The 15000-nt window shown below is 39.9% G+C and overlaps 1 protein-coding gene across 1 annotated transcript in view; it reads left to right on the top strand.

Annotated features, from left to right (window-relative positions):
- Positions 1-15000, top strand: part of LOC122245955 (uncharacterized) — a 16934-nt gene that overhangs the window by 685 nt on the left and 1249 nt on the right. Inside the window, exons 2-11 of the mRNA XM_043004135.2 lie at positions 5085-5301; positions 5620-5874; positions 6309-6545; positions 7133-7281; positions 7665-7787; positions 8178-8435; positions 8768-9207; positions 10562-13124; positions 13396-13478; positions 13843-15000. The exon at positions 13843-15000 is cut by the window's right edge and continues 1249 nt beyond it. Coding sequence (XP_042860069.1) covers positions 5085-5301; positions 5620-5874; positions 6309-6545; positions 7133-7281; positions 7665-7787; positions 8178-8435; positions 8768-9207; positions 10562-13124; positions 13396-13478; positions 13843-13930 — 4413 coding nt within the window. The 3' untranslated portion in view covers positions 13931-15000. The remainder of the gene's footprint in view (positions 1-5084; positions 5302-5619; positions 5875-6308; positions 6546-7132; positions 7282-7664; positions 7788-8177; positions 8436-8767; positions 9208-10561; positions 13125-13395; positions 13479-13842) is intronic.

Here is a 15000-nt window from a genome sequence, read left to right as displayed (position 1 = left end):
GATTAGGGGGGGGGAAGGGGGGGAAGAGGACCCCCTACCCTACCCCCCCATATGTAATCATGAGGGATACGTTTTTCTCTTTCTTTCTTATTCTCGTGTGGGACTCTGGCTAAGGGGATTTTGGGAGTAAGATTGGGATTGTGGGATTGGGTTGGTGTTTGCCCAAGGGCCGTGCGGATTTTTTTTCATTTTTGTTGTTTAGTTCTCCTGCGCGGGTATTTCTTGCGACGGGGGGGTATTGTGGAGTGTGGGAGGTATTGCATTTTGCCTCGCGTCTGGTGTGTGTGGCTCCTCGGTTGATGTGTTTACTGTGTGGCATAGTCTTGCATATTGCATTTCATGGTGCAACCACACTAGGGAACCCATATTGTTCAAAGAAAAGTCGCTTGGGGCTAAAAGAATTTACTGATACAATTAGGGTGATAGTTGATGTTAGGAAGACCTCTGCACGTGTTTACCTGTGGCCAACACTTGTCTCTGCACCTAGCAGTGCTCTGGCAAAGGCCAACGGATCCCATATTCGGGGATGATGGAACCTGTAGACCTCCCTCGTGGTTCATCAGTCGTGTAAGGCTCCGTCTTGCCTGAATTGACGGAGCTGGAGGTTTGTTGGCCTTTTGCTGGCTCTCCAAAATGGTGGGACTCGTACCGATCGCGTGTTGTTGTTTCGTTTTAGTGGGAATTATGTATGTAGGTCTTCTTGTATAGGATGTAGCAAGTTTCAAAGTGGTTTTCGGATAGAATATGTGCAGTTGAATGGACCTTTGTAAGATAGGTTTGGGCTGAGCATTCCAAGATGTGCGATTTCTATTCTTTTTTTAGACGTATGGATGAAATATGAGTATGTATATGATTTATTCTGAAAGTGGTTCTAATTAGCATTTAGTATGAAAAGTTATTACAGATAAAGGAATAGATAACTTTTAACAAGAGAGAAAATACAATACGGTAGTGATCCGACTCGATGAAAACGCTCGAAGTGAAAGGGTTGAGTAAGAAGTCATCTACACCATTGATATAAATGTCTCTGAAACAAATCTGTGGAATTAAAACTAAATCTTTTTTTAGTGATGTACGTGGTTCCTTTATGTCCAGCGCACTTACTAGTTTTATTTAAATGCTCATCACATTAGCAGTGTGGCCTACAACAAAATTTGCTTTATATGTAATGCTGTGTTATTTTTACTAGAAATAGATTAGCGCAGCAGTTATATTCTTTGCGCCGAAATGCAATATTGGTGTTGAATTTTAGGCCTTATTGATATATTGTTTACTGCATTTGAGCCAATTTAGGAATTTATCTATTTCCTCTGCCAATTGTGAATTGGAGATATGTGGGATATCCTGGCACCTGAAGTCTAAAGATTGAATGTGCATTTTGTGAGAATTGGTAAATTTGGTGACCCGCATTTATAACCTGTTTTCACCCTGAGTTTTGAAAAAGCAGTTAAAGTATGGGTAACCTCAAAGGCCCTTTGTCACTTAAGCTGGTGTTACCATTGTTTTTGTACCAAACATGATATATGTTTTGGATGGCTGTGCATTCGGTAAATAGATGGTTAGTCCAGATGGCCTCTATGTGTGTGTTATTGAAAAATTATTTTTATGGAGCCAGTTACTACTAGTTCTAACGGCAGGGAATCAGATGTTGACAATGTACAGAATAACATCGCACTGTGAGCGCCGGCCTTGGCAACATATGCCAGTGAAGAAAACTAAATATTTTATGGAAAATAGGTAATGTTATGCAATAAAAGAATGTGGCCAGGGGAAAAATTGTGATAATTTATGATTGCCCAAACCTGTTTGGATGAAGGCCCTTGATTATATTGATTCACATGTAGACATAGGATGAGCAGAATTCAGTATAGGAAACAAATAAATTCTGCCTTAAACCAAATAATAAATTGAGAAATCAGAATTGGTGAAAAAGAACAAAAAAACGTTGATTAGAGCAACAACAAGAACTAATATAGAACATCATTTCATTTGACAAGTGTGCTGTGCCTGTTACCAGTGTCTAATTTTGGGTAGTGTGTATATTTATCTTGTGCCCTTGCAAGGAAGTGTGAATGGCAGGCAACAATGCAACATTTGCTTGTGGGTTGCTAGGATGTGGCGAGGCTTTGATAATGTGTTTTGTTTGTTTTTCTGTTAGTACTATTTTATTTATTATATCTTTGCTAGGAAATAGGGGGGTCATTTGCAATCCATCTAACATGAGCATTTGGGGAGGTTGGATGTTGGCTTATATGGATTAGATTATGCCAAAAGTGGATTAAGGTGGATGCTCAGTGTGCTTTATTATTTCTTGTGTCTTGCAGTTTACTCTTTTTATTTATTTATTTGTTTTTTTTTTACCATATCCCTCTTTAAATTATGCACAATGCTTTATGACATATTTCCTCAATTTTTGTTCTGTAGAGTAAAAATATTTGAAGAAAATAGTTATCTCCTCTGCAAAAAACATGAACTTTTGCTATCTACTTTTTCAAAGAATTATAAAGAATGGATTTAATGAATTGAAATGTATATTTCAACATGCGCAAACATGTCTACAACTCTTCTTCGTGGATACATATGAAGGAAGAACATGATCCTGTAAGATATGGAAATGTAAGAGACTGTAAATTACAATGTTGATGTTGGTGAAATTTTCCCCCCTTGAAGTGAGGAACAGCATTGTTTGTTTATGTTACAGGGCACCATCTATATTAAGATTAGGCTCTATCAGGTTATCCGTCTCAGAATTTGTAGGGACATGTTTCCACAAATGAATTAAACTGATTGTCATGTGATTGTAGTAAGGAGAGTGGCTGCATTACCTTTATTGAGAATTGAAGCAAAAAGAAATTGATGTCTATAACAGGTAGACCAGAGTGTTACAGTTTCTCGTTCAGGTTTTGGCTTTTTTTTTTAATTTTTTTTATGGTCAGCGTTGATAGAAGAGCATCAAGGGAGATTTGGGCATGGGAAGCAAGCAGGTTTCTGGCAGCGAGCCAGTTGGCAGGTTGTTTTCTGAGGTACTGGTTTTGTGAGTGGAAATAACAGGTGTTTGGTCCTCTTGCACTAAACATCCACATGTGTATTATGTATGTGTGTGTGTGTGTGTGTGTGTGTGTGTGTGGAAGTGCAAAGGAGAGTAGACTCGGTGCTAACCATCAGTCTGGGTAAAGTGATATTCAGCCTTTGGATTAGACTTCATTCAGAAAATTGTGTTAGTCACTGTGGTAAACTGCTGCATCATTTGACAGACACCACATAGAAGATGAAGATTAGGTTTAGGTTTCTTTTCATGGGTGCTGTTGAGCATATGGGATTAGAAAAGCAACTGGTGTCATGGGACTGGCTTGTGAATAGGACAGGGGGGAGTCTATTCGCGACTTAATCACGGCTGGTTTAGCATGTTGGTAGAATGTGGCATCATGTGTGAGATTTAAGGATATTCATAGTGTGGATGATGCAGTGAGGATTCTTAATTTTAGCCTCAAAAGTTTGCATTTGTTAGTTGAGTGTGTTGTGAATGCCCATGGCACAAAAGCTGTTTTTCCTCATTATCACTCTTCTTCTAATATATATCCTACTATATTTAATGGTGTATCAGAATAGTGGATTTGTGTAAGACAGGAGAAAATCTTAATGTAGAGGGTATTAAACCTCTGAGGTGGCAAGTGCACTCTGCCTACTTAGAAGGGATGGTCAGTGGTTGCTTCCTCAAGAAAAGCCTTTTTATTTTATTGTTATCATTTGAGTTTATTTTTTTTAGTTTATTATTCTTTTTTGTGCTAATTTATCACTTTGCCATTAGTTTCACACCCACTGCTCACAATAACTTAGTTTCATTCTTTATCATATTCGTCAATTTTTATAAAAGGTTAATCAGATGATAATAAATAAAATGTAAATTTTATCTGTATTGGCCACCTGTAATTCAACTGCTTGTACTGTCAAAACTATGAATGATGAATGAAAATTTCTGAATCTTTCTCTGCATCCTGTACTCCTACTACCTAGTCCTTCATGCAAAATATGTGTTATTTGTTACTCTTCTCATCTATTTCTGGGATGGGTAGTTTCGTTGATATATAGAATGTCGCCGAAGTTTGTTGTCAGTGCAGAGAGGGGAGACAAAAATTCTGTTCGTTATGTTATGTTCATTGTTTTGGATGTATAGTATTGATGTTTCTTAAAATGATCTATAAAGATTAGGAAATAATAAAGGTTCTGGAATATATGTTCAGTTTTTTCTTATGATGTACAAAAAAAGCTAAATTTTTAAATGTGTCAGACAATTCCATTTTTGAGTAAGGGTAAAATGAGGTTAAACAAGAGGTATTTCAGTTTGAAATTTACTTCTTAAAAATAGAAATTAAAGAAATTATAAATGCAAATGTTTTGATCTGAAAAGTATTTCTTACAAACCTAATTTCCTACAATTACTTGAAGGCTTGTCATTAATTATTTCTAACAGATTTATTTCTGTAAGAGGAATAATATAAAATTAAAACCCAGTTATATGTTGTGTTTTTTTGAATAGTCACTATATTAACCCAATCACGATGGGCCCGGCGATAAGTGGAAACCCCCTACGCTGGGCCTATGCAATATTGCATCGGGAACGTCACACTGGTGTGTTGCCCCGTCATCGACGGGTGTGACGCACCGTCATCAAAGGGTTAAAAGATATATTCACCGACATCCAGTTTATTGCCACATAAAATGGATGTATTGAGGACCACCCAAAAAGCTACCATTGGCCACCAGATGAGAACCACTGAGCTAGTGTATCTAACAGGAAAGATGAAAATCGTTCATCTACATTCATATGGTTGTATGGGAAGACCGATGGTTGTCTGTTTTACATGCAGGCACCTAACTTTGAGCTTGTAAAGGGTAGAAAGGGAAGCAGAGCAACTTCCTCCATATCATATGATAAACATTATCAGTAGTTCTACAAGACACCTTGTTTAAAGTAGAGCATTATTTTGAACTGTTTGAGAAGGCAGGAGATAAAGTCTTATAGGGGCATTGACAAGTTGCCCTGACCCTCTCTAAAGTTTTTTGTTTTGATTCTTTTTCCCCAGGGAATTATCCGGAGAGTGACAGATTCAGTGACAGGTTTGTTCTCGTCATCTTGGCTCTCGGGATGGTTAGGAGCTGAAGATGAGGAGGAGGGTAATGAACAGCAGGCGAGGATGGCGCCTCCAAAGACCTCGACGGTCCCTCCTCCTGGCGAGTCCTTCATCTTCTCCCAGCCAGTCACGGGGCGGAGATCCTTCAGGCCAATCTACCCGGAGGAAGGTGGGTTCGGCAGGCATAATTATTACCGGGGGAATGCTTACTTTTTAGCGTCTTGGTTATTTTGATATTTCCCTGAAGCTGTTGAAATTTAAAAGTACAAATAGTTCAAGTTGTATAACATCCAAAGGTTGAGATGTTTTTTTGTAGAGAAATTTTGATGTAAACATCTTTTTAGTAGAAATAGTAGTAGTATTCAGCTACATTTGTTTTAGCAAAGGAAATAAGTCTGTCTGTTGTAATCGTAATTGCAGTTTCATAGCTTGGTAGAACAGCTTTTGCAGACACTTCAGGCTCTGAAACTTGATCCTTTGTCTGTAGGTGAGACAGAGAGTAACAGCCAGCAGTCCCTGGGTGTCAATGAGGGGGCCAGCACCAGCAGTGGGATACGGATGAGCCTTCCAACGGCCACTCCCTTGGGCATCTCTGCCGCCACCAGCAGATCAATGGGCAGCGAAACACCAAGCCCATCAATCCCTGTGAGAAAGCTGCCCATTATCTCTTCAACGCCAGCACCCATGTTCACAGCTCGCACCAAGAGCCACTTGGAGCCACGTCCGTTGCAGCTCCTAACAGGTGAGCAAATTCCCAGTTTGAAAGGACAGGAAAGTGTGCTCCAGAGATTGGCTTTCCTTTATGTGCATGTTTGTCTTTTAAACTCTCAGCTGAATGCTTCTGCTACCAACTGGTTGTGGATGCTAGAATGGTTTAAAACTTTGAATTAAAAATTAGCCTCTAAAACTGGTATTTTCTTGGTCTGGCACCTGCCAAGCATTAGGACACCTTTCCCTTAGTATGTTTCTTCTACATCATTCCTGAAGGATGAGACCTGCCATAATTTAATCAAAAAGTTTTGAACATGCCAGTAAAATTCTTCTCCTCCAGAGGAACTGTTTTGGCGGTGAATTAAGAATTTTGTCGTTGATATTTGCTTGTTCCTTATTTATTTATTTATTTATTTATTTCACAATTTGGAATGTTTAATAAGCAAGCATTATGTAAACTCTCAGGGGACGATGGCAGTGAAATGAGTGAGTCCTCAGTAGATACAGGTGTCGATGCCTCAGTCATTCCCCGACCAGATGAGAGGGATTACCAGCAGGAAATCCTCCAGTTGGACGAGGAGTCGCTGCAGACGCTACGTGACACGCTGACCAAGTCGGCTCCTGCACCACCAGCTGTCCAGCCTGCCACGGTCCTACCTTCCTTAGATGAGACTCGGAAGAGACCCAGGGATGCAGAACCAGGTAATCCACGTGCCAGTAGAGAGGACGACACCTCTCTCTTAATTTTCCTTTCCATTATTTTTATTTTTGTCTATTGCACTGCTAACTTTTGCTTAGTCATTAGATGGAAACACCTGTTTGACAAAGTTGATTTGCTTGCAGATGATCATAATTGTTGAGTACATATATTTTTAATGTACATAGCTTGAAGCTTGCACTATGCATATTATGTAGAGATTTCATATTAATGCAAGTGTCTTGCTTTAGGTGACCTTCCTGTGACATTCTCATGCATTTGCATATATTTAAATCTTCTGGCCTCCAATTGGAAAGATTGGATGGTTCAGGGCTTGTAGCTTGCAGGGAATGTGTGTAAAATCATTAGAATTTGGTGAAAGGAAGGAAAATGTGTTTTTAAAGAATATTCAAAAGTATCATGGAATTACTGTCTGTTATAACTAAATAAGAAATGTAATAATTCCTGACCCCCCAACCCTCACCCCCACCCCCAAAATAAAAACAAAAAATAACAGTAATGAGGCTGATAATTGGTAGCAAGGACAAGTGGGAAATAGTGATAATTGACCATGTAACCCAACCTCTGGCAGATCACACAAGTATACGTGCGGAGGGGAGCACCAGCAGCAGGTCCCTCTTCAGTGAGGCAGGGGATCCAGCCATCGGGACACCTCAGCCTTCAGGGTTAGCTAACAAGAGGCCACGTTTTAATGTTTCTACCTATGGGTCCCCTGTTGTGGTAAGTATTGTTTCCTTGTGGTTATTTAAATATCAGAGAAGCGCAAGTGTAAACTTACGATGTTGATGAGAATAGTCTTCATTTTTGTAGAAGCATTGTTTTATATACTCGTGTCATTTTTTACCTTTGGTGCGACTGTTTATCTAGTTTTATTACACCATAACTTGTTACTTTAGCATGGCAACTGCAAGGTTAAAAGCTGTAGCACTGTGCATCTTATCAGGACGCAAAGGATGCTTGTATAACAACAATTTAAACTTTGTATGCAAGGTCACAGTTGATAATCTTAGACTTGATTGCTATTGCAGAAAGTTTTGTGTACTTTGTAAATCCAGAAAGCAAACAAACCAAAGACGTGGAAGTAAATGTATCTCTCTTTACAGGGCGATAGATCTGTGCTCAGTAATTCTACATTTAAGTCTTCGCCTTTTTATCCTGGGAAAACTATGTATGGTGGAGCATCTGCCTACAGAAGAAATAGATTGCAGTCCAGAGCCTCCCACCAGGTAAAATTTTGTGGAGTGTTGATTCTACTTGATAATCACCACCCTTTCCCCTCTTCTCCTTACTTCTATCTCACACGCGCTCACACACACACACACACACACACACACACACACACACACACACACACACACACACACACACACACACACACACACACACACACACACACACACACACATACCCACACTTTTCAGAGTACGTTAGTTCTTAATTGTCATTCATCATAATCCAAATTGCTTGAAAAATAGATTTATTACATGTTTTGGGATTCTTTTCTGTCAGATATATAATGAATTTCTCAATTTATATCATTTACGATGTGAATCTCAATGCAGATCCCAATTGTTCTTCACATCACCACTGTTATTGAACTCTTGACCCATCCACAGACTGCTCGTGTTCAAGTTAAATCCAAGTCGGCAGAGTCCTCCGATGATGGCGGGCTCAGCCAAGCTGCACGTCGCATCCTGGACAGTCTAGAGCAAATGTCAACACCCATATCAGATGCCAAGCGGATACCCACCCCTACTCCAGGCCAGAGGGGTAGCTTCCTGGATGCAGCACCATCGTATACAGCCTCATTTTATAAGCACAGGCCAAATTTAAGATCTGCACCTCCAACCTCTAAGCTTCTTACTCCAACTAAAGTACGTAGACATAAAATTATTATTGATATGTGTGTATATATAGATATAAATATATGTATATATAGATTTAGATATGTATATATATAGACATATATATAGAGAGAGATATAATGTGTATATGTATAGATGTGTTTATACATACATATACATATACATACAAACATATATATATAGATATATAGATATATATTATGTTTTGACATCTTAGTTTAATGAAAATAAATCGATATGGCCTAAAAATTATTGAAATTTACTTAATCCTTCTATAGTTTTCTATTTATGAATTGAAAAGGCCAGTTTCACAAATAACACTCTCCTTTGATCTCTTCCAGCTCCCTGTTCAAGAGAACCTATCAAAAAGTTTTTTAAAGCCCTCACCAAGCACCTCCATCAGCACTTCAACTGTATTCACCTCTTCCTCTTCGACTGCCAAGAGAACTGTTGAGGAACCCAGGCACGTAGAAATGAGGATACAAGAGGAGGAGAAGGAGAAGAGTAGCAGCAGCAGTGCACCAGCCAAGACAAAGGAAGTGTCAGAATCAGCTACCTTCACCCCTACCTCCTTCCCAGCCCCATCCCCAACCCCTGCTGTCAGCTCCACCTTCTCCAAAGCGGCTGCGGAGGCAGTCGGGAAGTTCAAGAGCGTGCCCGCCACCACTGCCCCCCTGCCGGCCCTCTCTTCACCGGGCGTGTTTAAGTTCGGAATGGCCAGTAGCATCAGTGCCTCAAAGCAAACACAGGATCTTGTGACCAAGGCAACACCTGTCATGAGGTGAGTCTAGATTTAGGTTACTGGTCTTTATTACTATTATTATTTTTTTTATTTGTATTATTATTATTCTTATCATTACCATTGGTATTCCTATTGCTATTTCTGGTACCTGAATTGTAGGTAGAGGTGTTTTTAGCTGGTTTATTCATTTACTTGTGAATTGGCTGTAAATTCCTGGTATCATGATACAGTCCTACTACAAGTCTAAATCAGTGTATTTTGAAAGTCGTAGAATGTTTTCATCAGTGCACACATAAAATACATAACAGATTTAACATTCAGTTAGCTAGGATGTATTTACCTTCCATCCAATGTTAGTAACCTGGAGGACGACCACAATTATTTTAATTAAACCGAGTCATGAAAAAAAAGAAATACTGAATTAATTCTTCAAGTGTATGTGTATAGTGTAACATAGAAATCTGTGCTTCCATTGCCTGTGCAGTGTGTTGTCTGTGCGGCATTTTGCTTACGTAACATAAAATCTATGTTGTGTCTGCCTCTGTCCTGTATAGTCTAGTATTATACAGCAACTGAAATGGAAACAAGGTAGCAGGAATGCTCACGGTTACAGAATGGGGATTAATTTCACACTTGTAAATCTGGTGGTGTGCCCAAGACACTTCATGTAGTTTTGATCATCCAGGTGTTATAGTAAATTGGTTGTTAATTTAACCAGTGGTCTTTACAGTCTGACTCATAATGATACAATTAGCGACTCAAAAGTGAATCAGAATATTCATCAGTGGTCAGAGAAAAAAAAAGTATAATTGAGTTACTGTAATTTTTCTTCTGCTTATCCTTGCAACTTACAGCTTAATCAGCATCTTGAACTTTTGACTCTTTTATAAATTAGTGAATACACATATGTAAAAAGATAGTTAGGATAGATTAATCTTAGGATTATGTTTAACCCTTCTGCCACTGGGATTTTTCAAGGTTGGATCACTTTCGCACTGCATTTTTCCTTTTTATGAAATGACTATTTATTCCTTCAGTTATGATGAACTGTTACACAATAATATGTTAAGTATTATCACTTTCCTAATATATTACAAATAGGTTATTCTAGAAGGTAATAGAAAACACATCCTAAGGTTCCCAACCCAAGCTCAACATTTTAAGATGTAGCATAAATTTAGATAGTTTTCTTTTTATCTTCTGTTGCAGTATGATAGGTTATTGAACATAGTCAAAATATACTTGTTATCAGGATTCTTCCCGCCATGTTCAATTTCATTATTGTTCTATTAGTTTTTGTTGGAATATTTTAAGATGAAGCCAACTATACAGTTGAGGAGAGTATTCAAGGCCATGTGTTATGTGTGTTTTCTCTCTCTCTCTCTTTCTGCAGTGACTCACCCCAGACTCTGAAGGATGGTGGCGGGAAGATGAAGTCAAAGGTTGTTGAGAGTGGGAGAACCTCAAGCAGACAGGACGACGATGTCATTGCTGAAGACCCTAAGCTTCCCACAGTCCCACTGACCCTGTCTTCACTCCCCAAGATCAATCTGCCACTCACTGTCCCTGCATTGGGGACCCCAGCTAGCAGCAGTGGCATGGCTTCAGGCTTTAGGTTCTCCATCCCAGAGGTGGTGGACACACAGGCAGCTGCCTCTGAGACCACAGCCAATGCCCTCACCTTCACCTTCAGTAGTCCGGCATTAATTAATGATGAGAGCAAAACCACAAGCTATTCTTCTAGTTCTTCTAACAGCAAGCTGTCCTCGGCCATGATGTTTAATAGCAGCAGCCCCAGCTTCGCCCCAAAACTCAAGGCTACAGCTAAAAAGGAGGCAGTGCCCAAGGCACCTAAACTCCAGGCAGGAAGTATCTTGGACATTCTGAAGCCAAAGGGAGGCACCCCAGAGAAGCATGTTGTTGGGAATGCCTCTCCTTCACTACAAAATAGGGTTGAAGATAAGTTAAACGCATTTGGTAGTCCTAAAATCTCCAGTGAAAAGGCGTTGGTAGAACAGACTGTTAATAATGTCGTTGAGAAAACTAGTGTTTCACAAGGGTTCGAGGGCTTTGGTGGGGCCTTCAAGAAGTCAAATGATGAATGGGAGTGTAGTGTTTGTATGGTCAGGAACAAAAACTCGGATGAAAAGTGCGTGGCGTGTGAGACTGCGAAGCCGGGGAAAAGTTCATCCTATGGCACCCAAACTAATGCATCTGTCTTTATTAATGCAGATCCTACCCCAACCATTACGGGTAATGGAACAGACTGGAGCTCAGCCTTCAAGAAGTCTGCCAATGAATGGGATTGTGATATTTGCATGTTACGAAACAAAGACTCAATGGACAAGTGCGTTGCATGTGAAACCCCTAGGCCGGGGAGCAAAGCGAAACCGGCCCAGCTGGCTGAGGCGAAGCCAGCTGATGGCAAGGAGGAGAAGGTGAATTTCGGGTTTGGCTCAGCCTTTGCCAAAGCCAAGGGGGAGTGGGAGTGCGATACATGTCTAGTTCGCAACAAAAGTGAAGCTACGAAGTGCATATCGTGTGAGACTCCTAAGCCTGGTGCTGCTAACATTTCTCAAGCCATAACAGGAAACTTTAAGTTCGGTGTAAATACAAATGACTCTTCTTCCACAAGTAGTAGTTTTAAGTTTGGTTTAGACAACTCACAGACTGAAGTAAAATCTGATAGTGGTTTTGCATTTGGGGTTAGTGCCAAAAGTGCTGAAGACAGTAATAGTAAAGAAAGTTCTGGATTTAAATTTGGAATTGCAGCAGAGAAACCTAGCTTAGTGACAGACTCTAGTAGTGAGAGTGACAAGTCAAAGGAGAAAAGTTCAAGTGCCAGTAGTGGTTTCAGTTTTGGCTTAAAGCCAGAGGAATCTAAAGGCAGCCAGTTCCCTGCTCCAGCTATGAACTTCACCTTCACAGCCAGTAAAACGCCTGCTAGTAGTACAGAAACTGTAAATACCAAACCTAGTTTCTCACTCAGTTCTGGAAGTGACAATGTGGCATCCTTCAGCTTCGGAGGCACAGAAGCGAAAGCCAAGCAGGTAATAGGAGAAGGCCAAGCTAAATCTGCAACAGAAATAAAGCCAGCATCTGAGATCAAGAGTGGGAGTGTCCTGGATGTATTGAAGGGAAAAGATACGAAGTCGAGTGAGGTGTTCAGCTTCGGTGCCAAGATTGAGAAGGTTGACGGAAGTGTGCCGAAGCCCTCGTTTGCCTTCAATAATGCTGTGCCGACCTCCACAAAAGCAGGTGATTCAAAGACTAGTGAACAACCAGCAGTGCCAAGTGGCACTTTTACTTTTGGTGCTAATGGAAAAGAAAGCAGTGCAGGAGCCACTACTGCCATTGCCACAGCTGCTCCTCTTTTCACCTTTGGTGATAAGGGATCAGGGGCCAGCACTGCACCTTCTTTTGCTTTTAATACCACACCTGCTAAGGACGAGCCCAAGACCACACCAGCTTTCTTCAGTGGAAAGAGAGAGAACTCTGATTCCAGTGAGCCAGCTAAAAAGAGTGTCTTTGGAGGGTCATCCACCAGCATTAACAATGGAGTAGGTGCAGCTCCCTCTTTGTTTACCTTTGGTAGCAAGGAGAACAAACTGGCCTCTGGTCCAGGATTTTCTACACCATCTGCTACACCAGCATTTGGAGCCCCAACTCCAGCATCCAATGCCACTCCCAACTTCCAGTTTGGGAATAGCAACCCTCCTGCCCCAGCTGCAACAGCGCCCCCAGCCTTCGGAAACCCTGCGCCTGCTTTTGGCAGTCCAGCCCCGGCATTTGGCAGCAACAACAACAACTCGACCCCAAGCTTCACCTTTGGCCAACCACCTGAGAAGAAGCCAAGCACAGGATTTGACTTCGGGCAGACGCCTTCCAATGCCTCAGGCCAAGGATTCAACTTCGCAGCTTCGACTGGGGCACCTGGCATATTTCAGTTTGGACAGGTAAATCATACAATTTTTTTTTTTTTTTTTTTTTTATCCCTTATCTAAGTTTCATAACTAAAGATGTTAGATAACATCTGTTCTTGGTCTTCACTAACTGAAATACATGCATCATTAATATCTATTGCTTTTTTTTCCTATTTAGTTTGAGAAACTATAAGGTGATTTGGATCATGTTGTAAGTGATCTCAAAGACTGTTGCTTTCTTTGAGCTATTCAGAGCCTATGTGAATGCAAGAATAATTTTCCATATGCATTATTTACATTGCAGAGTCAAGCAAATAGCACCCCTGCCAGCGGATTGTTCCAGTTCGGATCAGGAAACACTCCTGTCCAACCAGCGCCATCATTCGGGTCAGTATAGATTTTTAATGATTGGTAAATGCATTTGATTTAAAAAAAAAAAAAGGTCCTAACTGTATATATTTTGCCATTAGTATAATTACTTAGTAATGCCTTTGAATGTTTGTGTATATATGTGATATATTGTATATGATGTATATTTATATATTTATGCATACATATATGTGTGTGTGTGTGTGTGTGCACGCGTGGACGCGCGCACGTATACACACATGCATACATGATATATCTTTATTTCATGCCCTTTATTCCTGATTTTGATGTATGCCCTCATCATTATTATTTAGCATCATTATAGTCTCTTCCATACCTTTGAGACACAAGTACCTCCTTTAACTTCTCTTACCTCTTGCAGTGGCGGCAATGACAATCCCTTCAGTGCCCCGGCTCCCCCCAGTGGTCGCGTCATGAAAAAGGCAGTGAGACGTACCCGAAAGCCGTGATGGGCACAGCAGCCGGAGGGTTTTCTTACCAAACGTGTCTTTAAATTATTCGTTCCATGCATTTTATTTCTAATGGATCCTGGTTCTGTTCCTCTTTTTCCGTTTTCATTATTTATAAAATGTGAAGGTCTTTAATAAAAAGGATTTATATATATATATATGATATACACATGCTGTCGCTTAGGCTAAAAAGAAAAGAGGTGCTTTAACAATGAGCGTTTTATCATTCTTTCATCCCCCCCACCCTTTCTTTATTTCTCCCCCCCCCCCTTGTTTGTCTCATTTATTTTTACCTTTTTCCTTTAGCTATATTCTCATCATGTACTCCCTTTTCTTCCAACCTTGTTTTACATAATCATCCAGCTAGGATACTGGTCAAACTAAGTGCTTGATGTAGGAAAGCCTGATGTATTATTTGCTTTTATATTTTGTTCCTTATTGTGATACAAGAAGCTAAACTGCAAAGATATCTTGTTGATATATTGCTTATAGAAACTGCTTTTTTCTGTCTTTTTTTTTCTTATGTAACTTGAGTTGTTTTCTTTTCATATGAAAATATTAGCAGAGACCTTCCTTAGACCTAATAAGAAAAATAAAAATGTGTATACCCAGTCAGTCAAAGACCTGTTTCCTTTTTTTTTTCTTCTTTTTTTAAGATATGAATAAAAGTTTCAGAAACAACGTGGAGGGAATAATTACTCTGGGATTCATTGTTCTTTTTCCGTTATTTTACCGTGGTCACTATTTTATACCAGTGAAAGCTTACAATGAAAGAGTGGGTATCTCATGGTTGGTACAATTTGGGATTTAAAATAGTTTTGTAGGAGCTCCATAGATACGTACATTAACAGCATGTTGGGATCTGTGTCGGAAAAGAAGCTACAAGTGTAAATAGATTCGAGGATATCCACCCTGGGGTGTGATCTACTATCATGCATCTCATCTTGTGTGTCTAACTAGAAGAGGGTTTTTTAAAAAGCTGTGAAATGACTTCTATGTTATATCTTTCACCAGCAGGGAAAAGTGTCTAGTAATTATATAAAAAAAAAACAAAAAAACATGTGGCATTG

This window comes from Penaeus japonicus, unplaced genomic scaffold (assembly GCF_977035675.1).
Source record: "Penaeus japonicus unplaced genomic scaffold, GWHDUDI00000001_assembly GWHDUDI00000012, whole genome shotgun sequence".
Lineage (NCBI taxonomy): Eukaryota > Metazoa > Arthropoda > Malacostraca > Decapoda > Penaeidae > Penaeus > Penaeus japonicus.
This window is presented reverse-complemented; position numbering and strand designations above follow the sequence as displayed.